Raw genomic sequence first — 26934 nt, forward strand, 5'->3', positions numbered from 1 at the left:
TTGTTGCAGGCCAAATTGCAGAGTATTTTAGGAATAGTTGAAAGGACAGTGTTGTATGTGGGTGATAAGTGGTGTCGCAGACCACCTCCCCTGTTCAGGGATAGTTTTTCAACTTCAACGTAGATGGCTTCCCTTGCTCCCCTTTTGTACCATCCGTCCTCCTTGTCCAGAATCTGTACTTTTTTGTTCTCAAAGGAGTGCTGTTTCTCCCTGAGGTGGAGGTAGGCAGCTGAATCTTGGCCTGAAGAGTTTGCCCGTCTATGCTGTGTCATGCGTCGGTTTAGTGGTTGTTTTGTTTCCCCAATATATGAATCAGTGCATTCATCATTACACTGGATAGCATACACCAGATTGTTTTTGTGGGTGCGGGGTGTCTGTTCTTTAGGATGCACCAGTCTCTGTCTCAGGGTGTTGCCTTGTTTGAAGTGTACTAGGATGTTGTGTGAAATTCCCACAATTTTTTTCAGATAGACCTGATATATATGGAATGACAATATTTGTGTGCCTGTCACCTTTTTCTTTCTCATCCACTCTGTTCTTGTTCCCTCTAGAACTGGATGCACTTTTCACAAACGACGATCTGGGGTAACCACAGGTTTTGAGGGCTTCCCTCAAATGCTTATGCTCTTTCTCCCTGGCTTGTGGGCTGGTGGGAATGCTATCAGATCTGTGTTGTAAGGTTCTGATAACACAGGGTTTGTTTTTCCAATGGGTGGTGTCAGTCGAAAAGTAGGGTTTTGGTAAACCTCGACATGGAAGCCAATGTCTTCTCCAATATCTTTGACATCCTCACATGTGAACCTGATGTTTTTGTCCATTTAGTTAATGTGCTCGGTGAGGAGCTGCACTTTTTGGCTTCTAATTTTCACCCATGTGCCATCCGCATATCTGTACGACTGACTTGGTGCTATTCCCTTAAAAGAGCTCGGAGCTCTCTTTTCCATGTCCTGCATGTAAAAGGTTTGCCACAGTTGGGGATACAGGGGATCAATTGGCACAACTTTGTTTTTGTCGGTAAAAAGTTCCTCTGAATTCAAAGTAACGTAGTATTAAGTCAAATCCCAGGAATAGGCATATCTGTTCTGGGTTTAGTGTTGATCTATCCTGTAAGGTGTGATCATCTAGTACAGTGTTTTTCAACCACTGTGCACGAGTGTCTGCACTGATGGGGCTGCAGCCATGGTCGGGCGTACCAAAGATTTTGTAAGCAGAGTGAAGGAAAGAAATCCAGATGTGATCGTTATGCACTGTTTCTTACACCGTGAGGCCCTCGTGGCCAAGACTTTACCAGAAGATCTAGTCCCTGTGATGAATGATGTTGTGCACATGGTAAACGTTGTAAAGACACAACCTCTGAAAAGCTGCAAATTTTAATATTTGTGTGAGGAAATGAAAGCGGAGCATAAGGCCTTGCTGTTTCATAGGGAGGTCCGATGGTTGTCAAGCAACAAGGTGCTGGCCCGTGTGTATGAGCTGCAGGAGAAACTTAAAATGTTTCTGACAAATGAGGGGTCGAATTACGCAAAGCTGCTTGCAAGTGATGTGTGGTGTGCAAGGCTGGCATACCTAGCAGATATTTTTCACCATCTGAATGAACTGAACACATGAATGCAAGGCCGGAATGAAAACTTGCTCACAGGTACGGATAAAATAATATTCCGCTCAAAGGTGCACCTTTGACAACAACATGTGAAACGTGGCAACCTTGAAATGTTCCCACTCACCAAGAAATGGGGAGTGGGAACATTTAACAACTCTGGAGGAAAATATGTCATTTTATTTCTCTTCAGCCTTCACTAAATGCCTTGACTGGGTTAGGGACCCATACAGCTCAGCAGTTGTTGGAAAGGACATGACTTTACAGGAGCAGGAGGAACTAACTGAACTGAGACAACATCGTGGTTTGGACCTTTGGACAGTTTTTGGTTGACTGCTGTCAAGGACTTCCCCATTCTGGCAAACAAAGCTATTTTAACATTACTCCCATTTTCCACAACATACTGTATCTGCGTGAAGTGAGCTTCTCAAGCCTAACTGCTATAAAAACTAAAAACAGAGAGAGACTGAGGGCTGTTGAGGAAGAGCTCTGTGTGTGTCTCTTCAATTCCAGCCAGGACATCAGCTCTGTGTTCATCCAAACACTCACACTAAGTGAGTAAAATATACTGAAATTGACATTTTGTACATGCAACTCTTCAAACTCTTCATATTGTAACAGTAAATTGTTCCCAAGTAGTATTGCTTCTGTCAGAATAAGCATTATTTTCTTTATTCCTGCTAACATAATGTTTTTGGAGAGAATTAGAGTTTGCAAAACAATTTGAAGTTTTCTACTACCTCTTTAGTTTTAAGACCACATTCTTGTGGCATTCCATGTTCCAGCTGTATTTTTGATGTGGACATGTTAAGTGCACTTTTTATTTGAAAGAAGAAATATAAAAGATTATAAAATAAATGTTTGTGTTTATTTGATTCCTATTCAAGACACTTTCATAATAATTACTATATTGTTAATATAGGCGGCTACAGAGTATCATTTATTTAAAATTTTTGGTTGGTGGTGTGCCTCGTGATCTTTTCAATGAAAAAAATGTACATTGGCTCAAAAAAGGTTGAAAAACACTGATCTAGTACACGTTGCCTCACAGTCCCTACTACATCCTGGATTAGAATACAGATGAACAGGGAGGTGACATCGAATGAAACCAATGTTAGGGCTGTGAATGTTTGAGCACCACACAATTCGATTCTTGGGGGTAACGATTCGATTCAGAATCGATTCTCGATTTAAAACGATTCTCGATACAAAATCATCCACCCATTCATCTTCTTCCGCTTTTCCGAGGTTGGGTCACGGGGCAGCAGCCTAAACAGACAAGCCCAGACTTCCCTCTTTCCAGCTACTTCGTCCAGCTCTTCTCGGGGGATCCCGAGGTGTTCCCAGGCCAGCTGGGAGACATAGTCGCTTCAACGCGTCCTGGGTCTTCCTTGTGGTCTCCTTCCGATCGGACGTGCCCTAAACACCTCCCCAGGGAGGCATTTGGGGGGAATTCTGACCAGATGCCCAAACCACCTCATCTGGCTCCTCTCGATGTGGAGGAGCAGCGGCTTTACTACTTTGAGCTCCTCCCGGATGGCAGAGCTTCTCACCATATCTCTAAGGGAGAGCCCTGCCACCCGACGGAGGAAACTCATTTTGTACTCGTGATCTTGTCATTTTGGTCATAACCCAAACCTCATGACCATAGGTGAGGATAGGAACGTAGATCGACCAGCAAATTGAGAGCTTTGCCTTCCGGCTCAGCTCCTTCTTTATCACAACAGATTGATACAGTGTCCGCATTACTGAAGACGCCGCACCGATCCGACTGTCGATCTCACGATCCACTCTTCCCACAAGATTCCAAGGTACTTGAACTCCTCCACTTGGGGCAAGATCTCTACCCCAACTCGGAGATGGCACTCCACCCTTTTCCGGGCGAGAACCATAGACTCGGACTTGGAGGTGCTGATTCTCATCCCAGTTGTTTCACACTCGGTTGCGAACCGATCCATTGAGAGCATCATCTGCAGAAAGCAGAGACCTAATCCTGCAGGCACCAAACAGGATCCCCCCAATGCCCTGACTGCGCCTAGAAATTCTGTCCGTAAAAGTTATGAACAGAATCGGTGACAAAGGGCAGCCCTGGCGGAATCCAACCCTCACTGAAAACGGGTCCGACTTACTTACTTACTTACAATGCGGACTAAGCTCTGACACGATCATACAGGGAGCGGACCGCCACAATCAGACAGTCCGATACCCAATACTCTCTGAGCACTCCCCACAGGACTTCCCGGGGGACACGGTCGAATGCCTTCTCCATGTCCACAAAGCACATGCAGACTGGTTGGGTAATCTCCCGTGCACCCTCGAGGACCCTGCCGAGAGTTTAGAGCTGGTCCATGTGGAGGAGTTATTACTAAGTTGTAATCTTTGAACTTTCTTGTTTGTCTTACGTTGGTTATGTTATGATATATATAAGTTGGGCTTTGGTTGTGAAATGTATCACCTTTTCACAAATCTCTTCAGGTAGGATTGTTCTGGTAATTTAAGGAGTAATTCGTCAGACTTTACTTTCAGGCTTTCAGTTGTAAAATTGACGTGTCTTACTCTCTTGTTCAAGAGTTGTTTTTGCGCCTTGAACAGAATTGTGTCTGTTCTTATTCTAATAAACATTCTTGTTTCTCCACAGAGGAACTCACCCTCAGCATATCTGTTTGTAACTCTCACATCCAGGAGAATGTGGTGAGTCCTTCATTTTCTTCATCAACATCATAACATAATAACTTCCTCATCTTACTCCTTCAGGATATCAGCTCCGTCTATCAGATATTTGCAGACGACGTACTCGGTTCTGGACAATTTGGGATTGTCTACGGAGGTGAGGTCTTCCCCCGTGATGTAGACTCTGGAGGCTCTGAAAGTTGACGGCTGTTTTTGTCAGGTAAACACAGGAAGACGGGAAAAGACGTGGCCATCAAGATCATCGACAAGATGAGGTTTCCCACCAAGCAGGAGAGCCAGCTGCGCAACGAGGTCGCCATCTTGCAGGTAGCGTGCCTCAGGGCCCGTTAGCACTGACCCCAGCAGAACACATTCCTTTTTCACCGCTTGTGTTGCTGCCCTATCAGAACCTCCATCACCCCGGCATCGTTAACCTGGACTGCATGTTCGAGACCCCAGAGCAGGTGTTTGTGGTCATGGAGAAGCTTCACGGCGACATGTTGGAAATGATTCTATCCAGCGAGAAGAGCCGCCTGCCAGAACGTCTCACCAAGTTCTTGGTCACGCAGGTGGGCGACCCTACAACCAGTCACTGAGAATCAAACATAAACGTGTTTGTGTGTGCAGATCTTGGTGGCCCTCAGACATCTCCACTTCAAGAACATTGTCCACTGTGACCTGAAGCCAGAGAACGTTCTCCTGGCGTCGGCGGAACCCTTTCCTCAGGTTCAAACACAAAGCTCTGATAGATCTATTAGAACCGCCTGTGACTCGCGACTGCTTCTCCTCGGCAGGTGAAGTTGTGTGACTTCGGCTTCGCTCGCATCATCGGGGAAAAGTCTTTCCGCCGCTCCGTGGTGGGAACCCCGGCCTACTTGGCGCCGGAGGTTCTCCGCAGCAAAGGCTACAACCGCTCTCTGGACATGTGGTCTGTGGGTGTCATCGTCTACGTCAGTTTGAGCGGAACTTTCCCCTTTAACGAGGACGAGGACATCAACGACCAGATCCAGAACGCCGCCTTCATGTACCCGTCAAATCCCTGGAAAGAAATTTCGGAGGAAGGTAGCCGACCCGTTTGTTTGGGATAAATAGAAAGTTTTGTCTGGCAGAGCTATTTTAGTAAAATTAGGTTTAGTAGCTGCTATCTATAGTACAAGTATCAAAAATAAGATAACGTAAAAGTGGAACTCAAAAATCATTAATATTGTGCAAACGTTCGTTTATTCCAGCAATTAGATTTACAAGGTGAAACTAATATATGACATATGCTCATAACATGCAATTCAAGATATTTTAAGCCTTAATTTGATATAATTTTGATGATTATGGCTTACAGTTCATGAAAACCTCCAATTAAACATCTCAGAAAATTTGGGGTTTTCAAAAAGTGTAAGCTTTTTTTAAATTTTCCTGAGGGAACTCTCCTGAAGGAATCAATAAAGCTCTATCTATCTACAGTATGATCATCAAAAGTGTAACAAATAAAGGCTGAGCATATCTCACTTTGCATGGAATGAGTTAATATCACATACCTGTATTAGTTTCACATTTGAAGTTGAATTGCTTTCATAAATGGACTTTTTGCAAGATATTCAAATGTTAGGGGTTTCACCTGTATTTGTACTTCCTTATAGTACTACACTAAGGGCCTGATCTACTAAAGGTAAAATACATGAAAAGCTGATCTACTAAACTTGTGCACAGAGGATTGCGGGTCTGTCTTCATGAATATGCAGAATATATGCTAAATATTAGAACGCCCACAATACTGGGAGTAGACTTAGACTTAGACAAACTTTATTAATCCACAAGGGAAATTGTTCCACACAGTAGCTCAGTTACAAAGGATGAAAGTGTAAGGATGGAAAGGATGATGCAGGTATAATATAGACTAAAAATGTACCTTTTGTAGCAATATAAAATATAACATATGTAATGTTTACATATTATATATACAGTACATAATATTACTGATATATTACATTATCATATTTTATTGAGATGCAAATACAATTATTTAGCACACGTAGTGTGATTTATCAAGAATAAAACTGTTCTGCGGCCGCTGTTTTGCGTCTTTATTTTTCTGTTTATAAAGGCTGTGCAAAATGGCAGTTGCGCAGAAATAGCTGTAAGAAAGGAGGCGATCGCGCTTAATCTCCGTCCTACGTATGCTTGTCAACATATATGGACTGTCAAAAATAAAAATATTAAACATATTTTCTATTCAATAATTTATATTAATAATGTTATAGCTGCTTGAGGACTTAAGGGTCTGATTAAAACATATTCAATTGATGTGTTTTTGTGTGTGCTGGCATTATTTTTGATAACGTACTTTTTTTTATATGGGAGATATTATTAATTTATCTCCTATATTTAAAAAAAACTTTTGCAATATGCATTTTTTGGCATCTGGAACAATCCAGCGCACACTCGCAGTTAGTGCTAGGATCTCCTAGGGCGCACCTTCAGCTGGCTAAAAATAGGTTATGTTTTTTATGATGCTTCTAAAATTCCCATAAAAAGTGGTGCATCACAGTGTACAAAACATGCCCTAAATGAGCGTCTCAATGGTGTAAGTAGCGTAGCACGTGCAAAAACCTCATTTAAATAAGGTGGACTGCACCAGTTATCAATTAGTAGATCACAGGCAACACGCTCACTAATAGTAAACGCAGTTTTAAATTGTTGGTGTTAAAAATGCAAACAAAATACAGAATTATTAGCTCTATGTTATTTCTGACAAAGCTAATTAGTGTATATCATTTATTACATTTTAACTATATGCAAAGGGACGATAAAAAGAATAAGCTGTGAAACAAGAATGGCCACCTCACCACATTTTGTGCACACTTGATACGTGCTGAGAGCCCCCTGGTGGCTGACTACAGCATGTTTTCAAATGTTTGATCAATGACTCAAAAGTTGCTGCGTATTTCTGTCATATAAAAAAATGCAACATCTCTCGTCTCCATAGCGACGGACCTGATCAACAATCTGCTGCAGGTGAAGATGAGGAAACGCTACAGCGTGGACAAGTCGCTGAGTCACCCATGGCTGCAGGTAACCCGTCACATGACCCGCGTCTCCCTGCCTGTCTTGGCTGAGCGTGTGATCCGTCCCCGCAGGACTACCACACCTGGCTGGACCTGCGGGAGTTTGAGACACGGCGCGGCGAGCGCTACATCACACACGAGAGCGACGACTGCCGCTGGGAGGAATACGCTGACGAGCGAGATCTCTGCTACCCTAAACACTTCATCTCCTCACCAAACCTGGACCACATGGACGAGGACCCCTAGTGGCTTCTTGGGAAAGCATCACCATGGAGACAGCACATTGACGGCCAAGCATTTTTTATTGATTCAACAAAGTTGTAAAGCTGTTTGTCGGACTCTTCTTCTTCTTCTTCTGTGTCGGCGTGCTGCTATCAAACCTCTTCAATGTTGAGGAATTCAATCAATCTTCTCCACCTGCTTCATGACCTTTAACTTTACAAGAAGTGTCATAAAAGTTCCATATGTCCTCATGAAGTTCCTGTTCTGTTTATGTTTCCTCAACAGCATCTGTTATAGGTTCTGTTTGACCTGATCAAGAGAAGCTCATGTCAGTGAATCCAGCAACAGGAAGCTGAGCCGGGCTCTTTTTCTCCAGCTTGAACCCGGTGGCCGTCTTAGGTTTGGCAAAGCGGCTAAGGTGCAGCAGGCCAAAGAAGTGGAAGCGCTCGCCCATTTTGGCGGGGTGGGTCAGCATATCATAGCTGCTGATCAGTTGCTGTCTGGTGGTCAAGTCGCTGCAGTTGCTCAGCAGAACCTGGACAAAAGCACACCTTCAGCCGTGTTTCCAAGGACCAGGGTCACAAGCGGACTCGCCTGCATGCGCGTGTCGATGCCCATGTTCTTCAGGAACGTCCTTTGACTGACAGGTCCCAGGCAGGCCACGCCTCCTCCCACCACACGCCGCAAGTAGCTGAAGTCCACGTCGGCGGTGAGGTCGGCCGAGCCCGGAGTTGTCAGGACCTGATGGAGTTGGTGACCTTTAAACCCCTGGTGGGAAGATGTCAAAAAACATCACAGCCAATCAGAGCTCAGCGTTCCAATGTGACATTATCTTCCTACTCGGAACGTGTCTGTCTTGGTCCCATCGTGGCCGTAGTCGCCGATCAGCGCAGCCCCGCCCTCTTCCGCCACCCGACGGGCCAGCTGCTGAATGATGACTCCGCCCTCTGCACACACCTCCACATGATCCCGCCTTTCATCCGCCTGACACACACAAACATGTCAATAATAAAACTAGGAGGAAATGTGTGTAGAAATTGCCTTTTCAGCTGGAATAACCGTGCAGTGGGAGTGGTCACATGACCCAGCAGGCACTCACCTGTACTAAAGTGGTTGACGCCAACGTGGGCGACGGCGCCACCACAAACCTCAGCTGACCTGGGTTGTCCGGGTCGATGTCTACCATCACTTCTCTCCAGCCTCTCTTGGTGCGCTGCCACCAAAGAAGAAGCATTAGAAACCTGTGATGCCCCCTGGTGGGAGAACCAGCAATGACACCTTTTCTTGCTACCTGAAACTTGTGAATGGGAAGAGCGTCAAAGAACTCGTGAGCCAGAAAGATGCTAAAGCCTGAACCGTCAGAGATAATGACATCAACTTCAAAGCGTTTTTGTCACAGGACGCCACAGTGTGCCATACCACGGGGGACGTCCTCTAAGCAGCGGTACCAAGACACCTGCACGCCGCCTTCTGTTCGGCCTTGGCGGTAAACAGGGTCATCCTCGCTGTCTGCCTCCTGGCTCCTGGTCCCAGTGAGACTTTGGGCCTGGAGGAGACTCAAAGCAGGACTCACCTCCACTAGGTGGAGCGACACTGAAGCCCCATCTAGCACTGACTGGAGCTGACCCAGAACCTGCACAAGAAGCACAATGCCATGATGAAGGTTCACCAGTGAAAAACGGCTGTCAGAGCAATCCAAAACGTACTCGAAGAACGTCACTGGCCAAAGATCCTTTTCCAGGTCCAAGCTCAACCAGCTGAAGCTGCTTAGGCCGCCCCGCCCCCATCCACTCGCTAATTACCCACACAGCCAGCAACTGTATGACGGAGAAGGTGTTAGACCGGATGTTGAGGTCATGTTACAAGTGTTCTTACCTCTCCAAAGATTTGGCTGATCTCAGGTGACGTGATGAAGTCTCCTTCAGCTCCCAGCATGTTGTTCCTCACGTAGTAACCCTGAGACCACACGACAACCATGAGCGGCCTGCTGTCTCTTTGGGGAAACTTTAGAAAAGTGACGTCACAAACCGTCACTGGGTTGGTGAGCGCCTCCCTCATGTACTCAGAAACAGAAATGGGACCGGTGGCTTTAATTTTGGAAATCAGGTGTCGCAGCATGGATGGTCCATTCTTGTCCTCTGGAGAAGATGTACACTGAAGTCTGCGTGGAGCTGCTCGCCATCACCATGACAACAACAGCATGATTTTAAAAATGTACCCGTCACATTTGTACAACGAATTGATTTACGTTGACCCCGACTTAAACAAGTTGAAAAACTTATTCGGGTGTTACCATTTAGTGGTCAATTGTACAGAATATGTACTGAACTGTGCAATCTACTAATAAAAGTTTCAATCAATCAAACAACATCAGGTACATCTGGACACTATTTTTTTATTTATTTAAGTACTATTGGGCACATAAAATTGATCAACAATACAAATTAAACGGATAGGGTCAAGTTTCAATGACAAACCATAACAGTTATCTATAAATATCAAATCATGTATCTTACCTGCTGCCGCTGGACTGACATAATGAATCAAAGTGGACAAATGATGTGTCTTGGCAGCACGAAGAAGCCTCATTGTTCTTAAGTGTCAACAAAAAAACTGAATAGAATGAATACTAACATCTCCTTAGTGCTTATGTTTTCAGCACATTCATCAACCTTCTCTGACGGCAAGATGAGCGTTAGCATAGCATTAGCGACACGTGTGTCAATAAGACAACAAACTGAGAAAGACAATTATTTTAGTTGGAAGCACACAAGTTAAATAGTCATTTAAGCAAGATGGCGTGTGATATAATAGTGGGCGAGCAATAAGCTAATGCTAACACATTCAAAGTGACTGGAATGAGACTGGATATTATTTCACATTAAGAGTACTTGTAAAACTGCTCACTCTCATATGTTAGGGTTTGAATACAAAAAACTCTGATAATATATACTTTTAATTAGTTAAATTAAGTCTATTTATTTTTTTTAAACTAAATAGACACTAAACAAATCGGATGTTCTGTACATTTGCCAGTAACTATATTATTTTGAAAAACTGTTTAGGAAGTCGTAAAAACAACAAGCCTTCTGATTCGACAAGCTGGTACGTAGTTCCGGAAAATTCAATTGGATGAAATACATCTCCTAAATCATGTTAGTGTTTGCAGAATCAAAATAAAGAAATAGTATTTACAATTTATATTATGTGCAATATTGTAATATGTTTGTGGTTCTTTTTACAAATATTTTTTGAAGGAACAAGTCGACCTCCTGACGTACGTCTTCCACTTCCGGGTTGTGCGTCCTCTCTCCCTCATGCGGCAGTAGCATGGCGGCCAAAAACAAGAAAAGCAAAACGCTCAAAGCGGCTAAAAAAATGCCAATTCATCACGAAAAGGACGATATGGAGCCTGAAGACGGCGGCGAAAATGACAATGAAGACTTGGACGACGATGAAGACCAGACGGGGGACGACGAGTTCAATCTGGAGGAAGTTCTGCTGCTTGGTGGTACTCGGGTGAGTTGGACCAAACCTACTGTATAAACATGTGGAATGTCATGTTTAGGCGTCGTTAATAGTAAGGTAATCTTTGCATACATGTACTCAGAGTGTACTTGAAATATACTTTTTCACTTTTGATTCGTCCAGGGCGTACCCCGCCTACCGCCCGAATGCAGCTAAGATAGGATCCAGCACCCCCAAAAGGGACAAGCGGTAGAAAATTTATGGATTTTTCCGCTTTAGAGAGAAGCAGTTTCCCAGATCTCGCAAGAGTAATAAGAAAGACGCGCTATGAAACAAACAAGACTAAAATAAGTCCAACAGGCATTGTGAAAAATATAGATAGCTTTATTACTTTACTATACAAACACAATTATCATAACACTTATAATATTTGAACAACTTGACATCTTTCAACCCCGATTGGTGTATGATCTTTACCTAAGTGGCAATTTTCATTTTATTAATTTGTGTTGTGATTTGGGATTGTAATCCCGGGCTCGGGATCTTTCTGTGTGGAGTTTGCATGTTCTCCCCGTGACTGCGTGGGTTCCCTCCGGGTACTCCGGCTTCCTCCCACCTCCAAAGACATGCACCTGGGGATAGGTTGATTGGCAACACTAAACTGGCCCTAGTGTGTGAATGTGAGTGTGAATGTTGTCTGTCTATCTGTGTTGGCCCTGCGATGAGGTGGCGACTTGTCCAGGGTGTACCCCGCCTTCCGCCCGATTGTAGCTGAGATAGGCTCCAGCGCCCCCCGCGACCCCGAAGGGAATAAGCGGTAGAAAATGGATGGATGGATGGATATACATGTCCTTTGGTCAAAGTAATCCATCCATTATTTACCGCTTGTCGCGTGTGGGCTGGAGCCTACTCCAGCTGCACACGAGCGGAAGGCAGGGGGAAACCTGGATATGTCGCCACCTCATCGCACGGCCAACACAGAGAGACAGCATTTCATTGCTTCTTAATTATTTTCTGTTATGCCCCCTTGGAAGAAGAAAATACGTGCGCCCCCCACTCTCCACTGCAACTATAACTTGTGTCATTTGCCTATAAAAAAATTGTTATAAGTACACCTCAGTCTGCATGACATTGTGTCCTTTTTAACCTTAAAGAAAACAACACATTAGTCTTCCCTTGTCTCCCACCGTATTCACAGTGAAGCCAAGCGCTCCATACGCTTTTACTACGGCAAAAAAAGCATGTTCCTGGATGTCACCCTCGCTCCCCTGACAGCCCACCCCCTACTATTTTAGAAGAACTATCCTAATTCAAGACAAATGTGCACATACATGTCCTGTTTTTTATTTTAGTTGTAAATATACAAATGTTATAGGTGTACACATTTAATTGTGCCATAAAGTTTTTTTAGACGGGGGGAAAATTCAAAGAAGCCAATATTGCACCCATCCATCCATCCATTTTCTACCGCTTATGCCTTTTGAGGTTGCGGGGGGGCTGGGGCCTAGCTCAGCTGCATTCAGGCGGAAGGCGGGGTACACCCTGGACAAGTCGCCACCTCGTCACAGGGCCAACACAGATAGACAGACAACATTCACACTCACATTCACACAATAGGGCCAATTTAGTGTTGCCAATCAACCTATCCCCAGGTGCATGTCTTTGGAGGTGGGAGGAAGCCGAAGTACTCGGAGGGAACCCATGCAGTCACGGGGAGAACATGCAAACTCCACACAGAAAGATCCGTAGCCCGGGATTGAACTCAGGACCTTTGTATTGTGAGGCACATGCACTAACCCTTGTGTCACCGTGCTGCCCCAATATTGCACCATCTTATGGAATGTTAAATAATAACTCACAAGCCAAATAAATGTCATAAATGTTCCCAACAATAGAGTATATATTGGTGGGGTGTGTACATTTCAAATATTCTGATCCAATCTAACTGTCAGTGATTGTTTCCAAGATAAAAATTGGCCTAATACAGTACAATTATAGCACCAACAGTTTTCTAAACAGCTCTTTGAAAGGAACGATGCACAACACAGTCTTCTTTTACAGAGCCATAACGCCATCTCTACTGTACATACATTAAGGGGCTGTTTTTACACATATGCCTAGAGGGCGCTAACTTTCCGATGTATTTTAAGCATTATATCCCACCCTCTTACGGCTTCTAGGATAATGACGTAACTACGTACATACATTATACATGCACGTGCATTAACTCTACATATTGTTAGCTCATAATAGTCATTGAATGTATATTTTATCATAACAACAGTACTGCAAATTGTTTGTTGCTTCCCTTGGACTGCTTTTGTATGTGTGCACGCGCTCCCTGCGCGTACCTGTTCACGAGACAGAGTGAGTGAGAGCCGTAAACACCAATCATTTTATTGAGGCCGGTAAAAAAATGTATTTCATAAACTTTGTAATTATGTGAATTATATAGACAACTGTAAGACAAATGTGTTGTATTAAAGCCACTATTGGTAACATAAGCTTGCTTTTGGCGTTCTTGTTATAGTTTTTGCTTTGAAATCTGTTGCAAACAGCACCTTTAACCCTGTAAGACCCGGACATAGAAATACATGAATAAAAAAATATTCAACCTGTCAGATGGTGTTGTAGGGGGCATTTGGGAATTAAAATGAAGTGTTGGCAAATTTTTCATATTTTGATAAGGTTTTATGGAACCGTTGTAACGATACAACGTTGGGTGAAAAGGGTAGCAAAATTTTCCATAAGCCATTTGTTTTCATTTTCTGAACAACATGTTCCACATGTTTTCACTTCAGTCAAACAACTAAGGGTTCATTTCAATGCTTATTGCTCATCACCTTGACTCAGAACACTTTAAAATAATAATTATAATAACAACATTACTCATTTTTATGAACAGTCAATGTTATTTGAATTAATGAAAAACACACATTTTCAGGAACTTCTAGGGTGGTCTATGCTGTATATACAAGTTGGCTTTGCGTATGATTTTGGTAATGTGTCATGTGTACAACACTGTTGGTGTGATCAAGTTCCGCCTTGTTCTTCTGGCAACCAGCATGCATGTGCTGACTATGTTCACTTGCAGTGAAAGTCCAGGAAACAGTTCTTGCTGTCCGAGAAGCAGAGACGCACTTCACACTTGTGGCATTGTGTGTTGGTGTACCCAGTAGGGCAATGCCTGCAGCGGCCTCTCGTTGTCTTCTTGGTTAAATGCCCAATTTGATCGTGGCGTACATCCACTGGCAGGTGTCCACACGATTTCTTGTATGGGGTGCTGGTTGGAGCCGAGGATGGTCTCTTGCCAGTGACCGGGCTGCTTGTGACTGGGCTGCCATTGCCTGAAGGTCGTCCTCTCTTTGGAGTGACTGTGTCCACCAGAATGAGAGCGGATGCCATCTGTGCTTGGAACCTTCGCAGGTTAAGCTCAGGTTTCTCCTTGAGAGCTTGGCAGTCACGCTTGTAGAGGAGCCAGGCGTTGACCACAGCAAGTGTGATGGTGTGCCAGAAGATGTACAGGTACCAGCAGCGGGATTTGATGCGGAACTTGTATTTTGCAGTAAACGAGTCCAGCAAATCAACACCTCCCATGTACTGATTGTAGTTAGCCACAATGTAGGGCCTTTCAACTTCAATGTAGGTCTTGTTGGCTTTGTCCCAGCGTTGAATCTTCTGCACAGGTTCCGTTCCAGCAAAGGATGACACAAGTGTGACGGCCCTGTTGTCAAACCATTTGACAGCAGAGATGTTGTGGTTCGCCTCCACTCTGTGGTCGAAGGTTCCTCTCCCTTTCTTCTTCAAGCTCTTGTCATCTTCAAGGTTGCAATTGGGGATGCGGACTTGCCTTGCTGTACCCACATAATGGATGCCAAGCCCAAGGAGCTTCTCGATCAGTGGGACTGATGTGAAGTAGTTGTCTGCATAGATCTTGTAGTTTTGGCCCGCCGGAAGAGTTGAAGCAAGCTTCATCACAACATCACCTGACAAGCCAAGTTCAGATTTGGCTCGGACTCCATTGTTGCTCCCTTGGTAGACATCGAAGTCACACATGCCTGAGATTCCAGTTCTCACCCATACCTTGAAGCCCCATGGGTGTGGTTTGCCCCGCATGTATTGTTTGATGCTGCTGTATCTTCCTTTGAAAGCAATCATCATCTCATCCACTGAGTTGTGCTCTTCTGGGACCACCTTCAGGCACTTCTCTCTGAATGAATCAAGCCATGGTCTGATTTTCCAGAGTTTATCCTTCTTCTCTGTCTCAGACACTGTCAAGTTGTTGACTAGATGTAAGGATGTCAACAGAGCCTGGAATCTGTTGCGGGACATCACATCAGCAACAGGGGGGTACCGTGTATCTGTCTCCCAGTACATTTATATGCTTATCATAAATACCATTATCATCCTAGAACAACAAACTTTTACTAAATTGCAGCAGCACTTAGCAAATATAAATAAATAAATAAATAAATGGGTTGTACTTGTATAGCGCTTTTCTACCTTCAAGGTACTCAAAGCGCTTTGACACTACTTCCACATTTACCCATTCACACACACATTCACACACTGATGGAGGGAGCTGCCATGCAAGGCGCTAACCAGCACCCATCAGGAGCAAGGGTGAAGTGTCTTGCTCAGGACACAACGGACATGACGAGGTTGGTACTAGGTGGGGATTGAACCAGGGACCCTCGGGTCGCGCACGGCCACTCTTCCACTGCGCCACGCCGTCCCTATGCATAGTTTAGTTTAGCCTTCTGCCTAACTAAATGTTTTTTTTTACTTTTAGTTTGCAATATTAAAGTGCAAATGTGCACAGACAGAATGAATACGTGTGTGTAAATTAAAATATATTGTAGATTCCTGACAAAACATAGCTATTTAGACTACACAGTATCCTGGTAGGTAAACTAGTCACAAGGGAATATTTGCTACCACATTGACCCATGGTTGTACATATACAACCAATATAAAACATCATCTAAATCATATTTTTTGGAGGTATTTCACAATAATAACATAGGTACATGTTCTAGACATTATAAAGATCACAGTAAAAAATATTAGATGCATTCTACTTACCGGTACATTGATTTGATCAATTTGGTTCAGTAAAGAAAAGGGTTGTCACTCTGCGAAGATTTTCAAGTTGTGTGAGATTCTATAGCCTGTGGGCGGTCCTTAAATACAAATTCCGAATGTAAAGTCATTGTTAGACTGAACAATAGACCCCAATGACTATGTTAATGTGGTATAGGGGGCAAAATGAAAGAACTTTTAACCCTTTTTTAAATAAAATAAAAATGTTGTAAATATATCACTGTGGGTCTTAGAGGGTTAAAGTTTGTTTGGGGGTGTGCTGATTCGATGTTCTAGGTGGGCACGATACCTAAGAAATGGAGCTGGCAAAAAGAGAAACTACCTACCACACAGACAGAAAAGCATGTCCAAATATGTTACTACTAGTTTAAAAATAAGCCCAAAAAACATCACCTGTGACTCACTAAATTTGCAAGTGACTTTGAAAAAAAACAAGCTCAATGTCGCTAACGGACTTGTCAACACCAATTTTAAATGAATAATTAAAAGTTGTTGTCTGCAGGCTGACTTCACACTCCTGAGCAGCCTGGACACTTCCAAAGAGCTGGTAGACGGAGGAAAAAAAGGCGCCATAGATGACCTGAAGGAAGGAGAACTGGAGAACTTCATTGCTTCATTAGGCATTCGGGGGCAAGCTGACAAACAGATCCTGCCAGACAAAACTGAGGGAAATATAATTTCAGAGAACGCCAGCAAAAGGTCCAAAACAAAGAGTCTTGGTGAGGAAAATACATGCAACTCTCTGGTGAGGGTTTCAGAGAAGCAGCAGAAGACAACCAAAGCTGCTCCGGCGAAAAGAGTCAAACAAAACGTGTTTGAGTTCCAGCGGAGGATAGTCCTGCTGATCAAACCTGGTGACAAATGGCACAACATGGACTACAGCACAGAGGGCTCGTCGGCCCCACAGGACCCCAGCGTGGTGATGCAGTACAAGACGCTGGCCCAGCAGCTTTTTCAGGCTGACGTGGAGCTCTTCAAGAGCAAGAAGAAGCTGCAGAAAGGAGCCAACTTGGCCTGGATGAAGACAGTGGTCTCTTCCGGCGTGCTGGCAGACAGGATGGCGGCCATGACGATTCTGATCCAGGACGCTCCGGTGCACATGCTGGAGCACGTGGAGAGCCTGGTGTCCATGGTGAAGAAGAAGGGCAGTCGCAGGATGAGCCTGATGGCTCTTGACACTCTGAAAGAGCTGCTCCTCTCCGACCTGCTCCCTGAGAACAGAAAGCTCCGCCCCTTCGACCAGCACCCTTTCGACAAGTTGGAGGAAATGGCCAGCGGCAATCGCGATGCCCGCGATCGACGGCTCATCCTGTGGTACTTCGAGCACCAGCTGAAGCACCACGTGGCACAGTTTGTGGCGGCGCTGGACGAGGTGGCTCACGACACCGTGGCCGCCACCAAGGTTAAGGCACTGGCCGCCGCCCACGAGCTGCTGTGCTCGCGGCCCGAACAGGAGAGGGCACTGCTGGTCCAGCTGGTCAACAAGGTGGGCGACCCCGAGTACAAGATGGCCGCTAAGGCCTCGCACCTACTGGAGACGCTGCTTCACAAACACCCCAATATGAAGGCAGTTGTTTGCTGCGAGGTGGAGTGCCTCATGTTCCGCACCAACATTAGCGCCAAAGCTCAGTACTATGCAGTCTGCTTCCTCAGTCAGGTGCGCCTCAGCCACGACGAGGCCGAGCTGGCCGCCAAACTCATCGGCATCTACTTTTCCTTCTTCCGCATCTGCGTCAAGAAGAAGGACGTGGACTCGAAGATGCTGAGTGTGCTGCTGTCGGGTGTCAACCGGGCGTACCCGTACGCCAACACCGGCGACGAGAAGGTGAAGGAGCAAATGGACACGCTATTCAAAGTGGTGCACATGGTGAGATTCAACACGGCCGTGCAGGCGCTAATGCTGCTCTTCCAAGTGATGGACGCTGAGCAGAGCATCTCCGACCGCTATTACCTGGCCTTGTACAGGTACTGGCCCTGCCCCTTTTACTCCCAGCACCAGTCGTAATTTGTCAATGTTTTTGTCTTTGATCATTCCAGCCTTGTCTTAGTCATCAATTTTCACGGCAAATAAGCTTTGTGTAGTTTCAATACCAGCACAGGGTGCTATTTATTGCTGACGATAAATGTCTTTTACGCCGCAATGTCGACACTTGTCTCTGATGAAGGAGCTTCTGTTCCTCGTCTTCTCCACAGGAAGATGCTGGATCCCGGCCTGTCAATGTCATCCAGACAGAACATGTTCCTGAACCTTCTTTACAAGTCTCTGAAAGCAGACATCGTGCTGCGGCGAATCAAAGCCTTCGTCAAGCGTCTGCTGCAAGTCAGCGCCGAGCAGGGCGCCAACTTTGCCTGCGGTGCTCTCTTCCTGGTGTCAGAGGTCATGAAGGCCAAGCCGGGCCTGAAGATGCTGCTGCAGCAGGAAACGGTATGTGGTCCTTTCGAAATAAAAGATGTTGATTTTCCACAAGTGGCCGCATTGAACAAGCTGTGTTGTCTTTAGGACGCTGAAGAAGAATTCAAAGACCTTCCTGAAGAAGAAGAAGAAGATGATGATGAAGAGGAGCGCTTCATTGACACAGACAAGCCGCAGGAAGCTGCGGAACCAATGGAGTCCAAGCCTGCGTCGTCATGGGTCCATCACCAGAACCTTGAAGGTCCATACTCTCTTGGCCACATCCCCTCATCGTCATCACCACTCATTAATTCCTGTGTGTACAGGCATAAAGCACATGCAGAAATATGATCCGCTGAACAGGAATCCACTTTTCTGTGGTGCAGAGTACAGCACACTGTGGGAACTACAGCGAGTAAGAAGACACACACACGCGTATTGCTTATCTTTGATTGGTTAATTATTGAATTAGAAATTATAACTATTTGAATAAGTTCATTATTCAAAGTTTTGTAAGTAAAAAGTAACTACATAGTACCACAGGTTGTAGTGTGTGTACTAAGTAATAACACAATACTACAAGTTGATTGGTGTGTACTATTTAGTATGTCTATGACTGTTCTCATTCATCCAGGTCATCTGGACTGTTTGGTTTGTCTTAAAAGACATTTCGCCTCATCCGAGTAGGCTTCATCAGTTCGTGCTTATAGAATTAGAGTGGTCAGATCTACTGACTAGATCTACTGACTAGATCTGACCAATCTAAGTCTGTGAGCACGAACTGATGAAGCCTACTCAGATGAGAGGCGAAACGTCTTCTAACACAAACCAAACAGTTCAGTTGCGATCGATTGAATGCCCTTAAGATACTATTAAGTAATAACGTTTAACTATAAGTTGTGGTGCGTGTACTAAAAAAATATGTAATACTACAAGTTGTAGAGTGTACTAATTAACAATGTAATATTACAAGGGTATGCGTACTACTAAGTAATAACGTAGTACTACAAGTTGTAGTGTGTATACTATTTATTAAAGTAACAATGGAGTCTACTGCGCTACACTTTTATACTTATAAGTACTACCTAGCAATGTTGTAGTATATTGCTATTATTTATTGATCAAAATATTGACGTCTGCATGGACGTCTCATCTTTAGACAGCATTCAAAAGTAATAATAATGTTGATAGACAAAAGTGTTTATTAAACATGATTTTTAATATCCATCCATCCATTTTCTACCGCTTGTCCCTTTTGTGGTCGTGGGGGGTGCTGGAACCTATATTGTAGTTTAATGAAGCATCCATTTTTGTTGTCTTTGATGTTACTTCCTCTTTACTTCCTCAGTTGTCGCTGCACTTCCACCCGTCAGTGTCACTCTTTGCTAAAACACTTCTTCAGGTGAATATTTTATTGACTTTAATGTCTTTGTAATATTGTTTTATTGTATTATTGTTTTTCATGGTCTTAATCCAAATTGATACCATAACCACCCTAATGCGACTTTACGTCCCCAGGATGACTTCATTACGTATTCTGGAGACCCCCTTCAGGACTTCACTCTCATTCGCTTCCTGGACAGATTTGTCTTCAGAAACCCCAAACAGCTGAAAGGCAAACGTAAAGAGAGACACACACACACACACACACACACACACACACACACACACACACCACACACCACACACACACACACACACACACACACACACACACACACACACACACACACACACACACACACACACACACACACACACACACACACACACACACACACAGAGAGTTTAATGAATATGATGATGTGTTGTAGAGAACACGGACACTGCGGTGGTTTCACACAAACAGAGATCACATTCATTTGTGAGGCCTGTGGCAGGTAAGATGTAAACAAACAACTTTTTGATATGTGAATTAAAGTGTTCATAATTTGTGTGCTCTATTTTTCCAATAATGATACTTCAAACTTTGTTTCCCTGTCAGTGAACAGCCAAGACTTTGTGTCCAAAGAAGAAAGTCAGATTCCTGTGGATGAAATCTTCTTTTATCGGTGAGTTGTCTGAACCTTTTTTATTAGAACTTTGTCTAGGGGAAACTGCACTTTTTATTACATTTTTTTGCCTATCTTTCACAATCATTTTGAAAGGCATGACGTCGGATGTATTTTTTTCATTGCATTCTTATTCGTAAATAAATCTGTTACAGCAGAGCCACTGTGAGGTCCTCTATTCCGCCCATACCACCTCAAAAAACCCATCCAAAAAGCGCCAACAATACTCCATTTATATTTTGTGACTTAAATATTACCAAAGTATTAGTGATATAGTTAAAAGCGCGAACAAAGACGACCTATTTATAGCGGCACTGTGATCACTAGCGTGTGTGCCTATGATTACATCGATTGGTAAGATGCTTCATCGGTTCCCTGCTCGTGGAAGATGCTTGGGTCCATCCCTTTTTTCTTCGTGAGGATTATGAGTCATTCTATATCTAAACGGGACTAAAACAAGATTCTACAAGTTGGCATCCTAATGATATCAGACCTTATACAGTAAGTGCCACTATGGACTGGACTCTCACATTCTTAACCGTATCCACTCGACATCCACTGCACCGGTCACCCGGGGGGGGGGGGGGTGTCCCCCACATCTGCGGTCACTTTCAGGGTTTCTCGTTGTTCCCATTGGGTTGAGTTTTTTCTTGCCCTGATGTGGGATCTGAGCCGAGGATGTCGTTGTGGCTTGAGACAATTTGTGATTAAGAGCTATACAAGTAAACTTTGATTGATTGATTGATTGATTGAAGTGATGTTTTGTTATGTTTGTTGGCTCCCATAAAGCCTGCAGTGAGTAATAATCAGGGATGTTGTTGGGGGAAAAAAAGTTAATTTTTTAAATTAATGCGCCATATATGCTTAAAATGATCAAAATACGTAAACATTAAATTTTATTAAAGTGCCTGTTACTACATTACATATATACTTACATCATGTATATAAAACCTTAATGGAGGTGTTTGGATGTTTTTTAAGGGCTTTGTTTGCAGAATCGAGCGACTCCCGTAGGCTCCATTGTAAGCGGACTTCTGATCGCATTTATTTAATATTTAGAATACATATTAAAAAAAGAAAAACATGTGTGTTGTTGTCTTACATAATGATTGTGAATGATAGGCAAAATTCCCAAAAAAAGTGCAGTTTCCCTTTAAGATGTATGAGAGTAAATTCAGAATGTGCTCAAGTGAATATTTTCCACATATCAGTTTCTTCAAGAAGCGTCTGCAGGAGAAGCATTTTCGTCGGCCGCGAGAAGACGACGACGACAATGACAGCTTGGAGGATGTCGATGATGACGAGTTTGAGAGGATCCTCGGTGAGTCAGTTTGTGCTTCTGACAGCACGTTTTTTTGTTGTTGCTGGGTTAGGGTTAGGGTCACCTTTGGGCCTTTGTTCACCTTTGCACTTTTGGACAGATTCCTGTGAGGGAGAGTCGCACTTCACCGAACAGCCAGCAGAGGACTTGGACTTTGCAGGGTGAGCTTTTCTTATGAGCAGGTCTTATCTTAGCTTAGCTTGAGTTTAAGTCATCTTTCAGGCTGTATCTCAAATGGAATACTTGCATCTGCTCAATTCAACAAGTGTATCAGGGGGGTCAAAAAGTATAAAGCAGATTCTCTAGAAGACTTCCAGAAATCTAAGTAGTCGGCGTGGCAATAATTTTCTTTTTTTTTTTTTATTGAGGATAGCCCCTTATATTATAGAATGTCATTTTTAATGGGAACCAATATTAGATTTTTTTAGCTGAATTTTAAGCGTTTTTATAAATTTGCACAAAAAAGTACCGTCAGCCACTTGCAAATATGTTTGGGATTTTGTCAGGAAGTCTACTGGATCGCAAACCCCAAATGATGGCACCAATGAAATTAAATTAATCCACTATTAATAGGGATGTAATGGCATTATAGATATTGCGGTTTCAAAATCTTAACAATGATCCCTGGATGCGTGACAGTATCAAACAAAAACTTGGTGAGTGTAGTTTTTTTCTGGCACTTTTGCTTTGGGGAGTCTGAAAATAAATTAAATGAAACTTCCAAAATTCTCTGTGCAGTGCGGCACCTCTTTGGCAAAAGTAATAAAGCGCACCACGTTCGTCTGGAGCGTTCAAAGCTAAAACAGACTTGCTCACGACGCACCGTGCCTAAGGAAAGCACCTGCTGGGAGCACACACTGCACACCTAAGCTACTTGATAAACCATCACCCAGAAATTATATTTCAAGCCACCAAAGCTAAACATCACTTTGTGAGGTATTTACATTATTACAAGGTAAAATGTGATTTAACTTTTCTTAGAAAAGCAGCATTTTCCAAACTGATATAAAAAAATGTTCACTGCAGAGGACTCTGCTTCTCAGAAAGTAAAAGTTGAAAAACGCTAATGTATACCGTCACATCCCTAGTTATTAAAGCGGTGTACAGTCGTCCCTCATATATCACGGCTAATTGGTTCCAGGCCTGACTGTGGTAAATGAAAAAAAAAATAAAAAATTAAAAAAATTTAACTTATTATTGCTACAAAATCAAATATGTTCATAGTTAGAGCATAACAAAAAGTTTACGACCTTCTGAATATTTATTAAACCTAATTAGAGCCCTCCTAACATAAAATAACAACAATATAAGTACCTTGACACCCGTTTCACCCAATATAGTAACCCTGAGTGTAAAGATAGAGTAGCGCTAAGATTAGCCGCCATGCTGATGTTGGCAGTGTCACCCTTAACCCTGAAATGGAAGTCCCACTTCGTGAATATCTTTATTGATCGACACAACATACCAATTAATGAGATATAAATAAATAAATATGTTTTTTCCCAAATAATTAAACATATACTGATTGAATAATTTAAACAAAAAAGTCATATTTAATGTACCAAAGTGGCTGTCCACTTGCTTTCATTTTTCAGTAAATGCGGCCCTCTGTGGAAAAGGTTTGGACCCCCCTAGAGTACACTGTGTACTTACTTCCTGAGTGTGGTGAATCCATTACTGTTTTTGTACACTTACTTCAAATAACATCACAATATTTACCTTCTTTTTCTGGTTATTACCCTGTATCACCATGAGGTGCTCCATTATTTCAAGTCAGTCTCTTTCGCTATGTAGCAAAGGTGGCGACTATTGCAGGTGATAAGTGTTCATCACTGCTTACTCGCCAACATCCAAGTACTGGCATTGTGCTGCATGTATCTTAACTGCTCAGTGCAAACGTTTTTAAACACTCAAAATACTAAGTGCACCATTTAAGTCCCAGTCTAGGTTGGCTTAACTTCTAACACGCCGGCTAACTGCAGGTCTTGTTTACGCATCAGGAACGTGTCGAGTGGCAAAAACAAAAAAGGCAAAAAAGACTTGGACGACTCTGATGACTCAGACATGGACGACCTGGATGATGAAGAGGTGTCTCTGGGCAGCATGGAAGACAAAGACTTTGGAGAGGAGCTGGAGGACGAAGGAGGAACTTTCATGGATCTTGAAGGAGGATATGCTTCTGATGATGGCGACGAAGACTGTAAGAACTTTTGTACTAATCTGTCCTTCCATCGTGTCTATGAGCTAATAATTTAATAATGAATGTTTCAGTTTTAGAGCTTGAAGAAGACGACGATGATGTTGGAAAGTTGACATTAAAGTAGTTGATTTAGCAGCCATGTTTAACGTGATGTCTTTGGGAACATTGTCCTCAGATGAAGATGTAGACCCTGCTAAGGCGCCATCACGTTCAAAGGCAGTCAAAAGGAAGTTGACGGAAGGGATGGACTTCTCTAGAACTTTAGGTTTGTTTTTGTTTGGAATGAAAATAAATAAATTCAAACAATTTCTTCATCCTCTCTTTTCCTATTCCTCGCAGGCTCTAAACAAGCAAAGAAGATGAAGAAGAAAGGACAGAAAGACACAACCATGTTTGCTGCTGCTCAGGAGGTGACAAGTCTCACTCAAAAATCATTCAATGTGATCTTGCAAAATAAAACAAAATGTTGTTTTGTCAGTTTGGCTGTTTGCTGGACGACAACGCCGGCGCCAAGTTTGACAACATCGGACTTAACGCCATGGCCAACACTGACAGAGCGGGTGAATTTAATGGCGTCTTCTGAATTCTTATTACGAAAACTCCCTAGCAGCAGAAAATTATGTCATGATCCTTCCTGTGATGTGCAGGCATCAAGCAGCTTAAGTGGGAGAGTCAACGTGACGACTGGATCCACGACCGCGACGCCAAGACGCTGCGCAGAAAGAAGAATGTCTTCAACAAAAGGAAGCTGATGGGCCGGCCCAGGGCGGTTGGCGGGAACAAAAACAAGAAGAGGAAGTAGTCTTTTATAACTTTTTCATGTCTGACATATGACATCATTTTGAGAGGGCGGAGCCTGATTGGCACTAATGACCTCCACCAATATTTGACTGAAAAAAATCATCATGGGCAATGTGATGAAGATCTAATAAACATCTTTGTTTGCAGCTTGCGCCCCCCTTCAGCCCAATAAGTGTCTTTGTTCACTTTCTACAATATTCTGTTGCTCGTTTATGGAACTATTTGTCATATAATTGTCAATTAAAAAGTGGTTTTAGTACATGATGTTTTTCATAACCTTTAACCTCACCTGCATGATCATCAAAAGGCGCATGAACTCAACCCTCATACCATACCTTTATGACCATAATGAGCACAGGAGTTGACCTCAGACTGAAATCCGTTCCAGACACCAACACCTGCAAGGATGAATAGGCCACACCCAACTTCTGCAACCTTCTAGAGAAAAAACTCAATTAACCAAACAATGTTTTTTTATTAATTACCAATTTTCTTGATCACTTTGAAGTCAAATCAAAGTCCATATTTTTAAAAATAGTTAACACTGAGTCCTAATAAATGACACTGGTGGCATACAAACAACATTTAGTTTGCTCTAACCGTTCTGAAACATTTCAAATATAATAAAAAAAAAGAACAGCCTTCAAACAACTTGCAAACGTTGCATGAAGTCTTGTATCAATATTACATAACATAATACAAAAAGCATGTGTGAGTTGTACACATGGCTTAAATTGTTCAAGTAGGATTTATGCTGTTTGTTGTATTTTTACAAAAGTTCTGTCAAGTTAGCCTTGTTGCAAAAAAAATTGATCCAGGATTAAAATTGCTTTGATGCTAATTTTATTTATTCCATTATTTTCAAACTAAAATACAACAGAATAGTATAAAAAATCAAATACTGCAAAAAGTTAAAATCTATTATAGTATTAGAAATTGATGCACTAATATTGTAACTAATGTATCTTCTGTTTTGATAATGTCAAAAAACAACACAGATGTGACATTATTTAATGGTTCTTAATTGAAGCTTTGAGTAAAGGTGTGAAACGGGTGCTTCAGTGAGTTTACTGCGCTTAAAAGTTAAGAATATAAGTCTCTGTTTGATTAGTATAACTAAAACTACGGATTTTGGACAGCTTGAGTGACATTTGTGTTAAGTGGCAAAATGTGTCAATTCAATGACAAATTGATAACTCAAATTTGTTTTGTAAAAATGGCGTTTGCTTATGGAAGTAGAATTGTCTCACATCAACCTATATATATCAATATGATATTAATACATATGCATATAATAATAAATATACAAATACAAATGTGATATACAAATAAATAAATAATTTGTTTAAATAAACGTGTATTTGTAAATATATTTTTGAGATTTGAAAATATATACAAATAAAATATATACATATAAAAATGTGACATACAAATAAATCAAGAATTTGTATAAATAAACGTGTATTTGTAAATATATTTTTGAGATTTGAATAGAAATATGCTTGATTTTGTATTTGTATTTGTATTGAATTTGCATACGTGAAAAGGGACAAGCGGTAGAAAATGGATGGATGGATGCAGGCACGTGCACACATAGGGCCCTATGGGTGCTTGAGCCCCTGCCCTTTTTTGCCTCTCTTAAAAAGTGCCCTCTGCCTGTGTGTGTGTGTGTGTTTTTTTTTTTCTTTAAATAACATTAATAAATTCCTGTCAGGGATGTAAAAAAACAGCGGTACAAAAACTCCACGTTTTCTTGTAATACCGGGTTGTTTGAGCCTGCCGCTTCCGCCAGAGAGGGAGAGAGAGGGCGAGTGAGTGAGTAAGTGAGAGGAGAGAGAGCCAACTGCGCCCCTGAGGAGACGTGACAGTGGAGCAACTTGAACCTGTGAGTTATGGTCTAGTCGCCGTCCACTTATTCAGCATCTAATATGGGTAATATTTCAGAAAAACGCTGTATTATTCTATTATTCAATGTGTCCGTTTCTGTTTTTGGCGGACGTCGGAGCACGGCGCATCAATTGAGCACGGCACATCATTCCGCACAGAGCAG

At 42.8% G+C, this 26934-nt stretch overlaps 3 protein-coding genes across 6 annotated transcripts in view; 2 read left to right on the forward strand and 1 right to left on the reverse strand.

Annotated features, from left to right (window-relative positions):
* The window catches only part of LOC133576092 (serine/threonine-protein kinase D3-like), a 27664-nt gene extending 19865 nt beyond the window's left edge, over nucleotides 1-7799 (forward strand). For both annotated transcript variants that reach the window (XM_061929054.1, XM_061929055.1), the window contains exons 12-19: nucleotides 4236-4288; nucleotides 4352-4424; nucleotides 4488-4594; nucleotides 4675-4836; nucleotides 4895-4993; nucleotides 5062-5329; nucleotides 7248-7333; nucleotides 7399-7799. In XM_061929054.1, the coding sequence (XP_061785038.1) occupies nucleotides 4236-4288; nucleotides 4352-4424; nucleotides 4488-4594; nucleotides 4675-4836; nucleotides 4895-4993; nucleotides 5062-5329; nucleotides 7248-7333; nucleotides 7399-7572 (1022 nt within the window). In that variant the 3' untranslated portion in view covers nucleotides 7573-7799. The remainder of the gene's footprint in view (nucleotides 1-4235; nucleotides 4289-4351; nucleotides 4425-4487; nucleotides 4595-4674; nucleotides 4837-4894; nucleotides 4994-5061; nucleotides 5330-7247; nucleotides 7334-7398) is intronic.
* Nucleotides 7610-10413, reverse strand: ndufaf7 (NADH:ubiquinone oxidoreductase complex assembly factor 7). The gene is made up of 10 exons (XM_061929056.1): nucleotides 10065-10413; nucleotides 9577-9719; nucleotides 9424-9504; nucleotides 9255-9365; nucleotides 8968-9181; nucleotides 8840-8898; nucleotides 8648-8761; nucleotides 8389-8532; nucleotides 8143-8316; nucleotides 7610-8083 (listed from the first exon to the last, which is right to left on the reverse strand). The coding sequence occupies exons 1-10, from the start codon at nucleotides 10135-10137 to the stop codon at nucleotides 7862-7864; spliced, it is 1335 nt and encodes a 444-aa protein (XP_061785040.1). The 5' UTR covers nucleotides 10138-10413; the 3' UTR covers nucleotides 7610-7861.
* Nucleotides 10414-10805: 392 nt separating this feature from the next.
* On the forward strand, nucleotides 10806-25143 carry cebpz (CCAAT enhancer binding protein zeta). Of its 3 annotated transcripts, none has more exons than XM_061929246.1 (17): nucleotides 10806-11067; nucleotides 16622-18084; nucleotides 18313-18544; nucleotides 18620-18773; nucleotides 18838-18926; nucleotides 19860-19913; nucleotides 20030-20132; nucleotides 20326-20391; nucleotides 20496-20562; nucleotides 21774-21883; nucleotides 21984-22044; nucleotides 23884-24083; nucleotides 24155-24191; nucleotides 24254-24348; nucleotides 24423-24493; nucleotides 24562-24643; nucleotides 24731-25143. In XM_061929246.1, the coding sequence occupies exons 1-17, from the start codon at nucleotides 10879-10881 to the stop codon at nucleotides 24883-24885; spliced, it is 3228 nt and encodes a 1075-aa protein (XP_061785230.1). In that variant the 5' UTR covers nucleotides 10806-10878; the 3' UTR covers nucleotides 24886-25143. The 3 variants fall into 3 exon arrangements, with proteins under 3 accessions (XP_061785230.1, XP_072768299.1, XP_061785229.1); XM_072912198.1 differs by lacking the exon at nucleotides 24155-24191 and having other exon boundaries at nucleotides 10810-11067; nucleotides 16622-17776; nucleotides 17858-18084; nucleotides 24259-24348; XM_061929245.1 differs by lacking the exon at nucleotides 24155-24191 and having other exon boundaries at nucleotides 10811-11067; nucleotides 24259-24348.
* Nucleotides 25144-26934: the final 1791 nt, after the last annotated feature.

The sequence above is a fragment of the Nerophis lumbriciformis genome, linkage group LG34 (genome assembly GCF_033978685.3).
Source record: "Nerophis lumbriciformis linkage group LG34, RoL_Nlum_v2.1, whole genome shotgun sequence".
NCBI lineage: Eukaryota > Metazoa > Chordata > Actinopteri > Syngnathiformes > Syngnathidae > Nerophis > Nerophis lumbriciformis.

Bases quoted from the DNA above. Each gene is read 5' to 3' on its own strand.
- ndufaf7 (XM_061929056.1), bottom strand. From the start codon at position 10,137: ATGAGGCTTCTTCGTGCTGCCAAGACACATCATTTGTCCACTTTGATT. The intron at 8,899-8,967 runs GTATGGCACACT...CTGACGGTTCAG, and splicing joins CTTAGAGGACGTCCCCCGTG to GCTTTAGCATCTTTCTGGCT. The intron at 8,762-8,839 runs GTAGCAAGAAAA...CTTTGGTGGCAG, and splicing joins TTCCCATTCACAAGTTTCAG to CGCACCAAGAGAGGCTGGAG.
- cebpz (XM_061929246.1), top strand. From the start codon at position 10,879: ATGGCGGCCAAAAACAAGAAAAGCAAAACGCTCAAAGCGGCTAAAAAA. The intron at 18,927-19,859 runs GTAAGAAGACAC...TTACTTCCTCAG, and splicing joins CACTGTGGGAACTACAGCGA to TTGTCGCTGCACTTCCACCC. The intron at 19,914-20,029 runs GTGAATATTTTA...TTACGTCCCCAG, and splicing joins TTGCTAAAACACTTCTTCAG to GATGACTTCATTACGTATTC.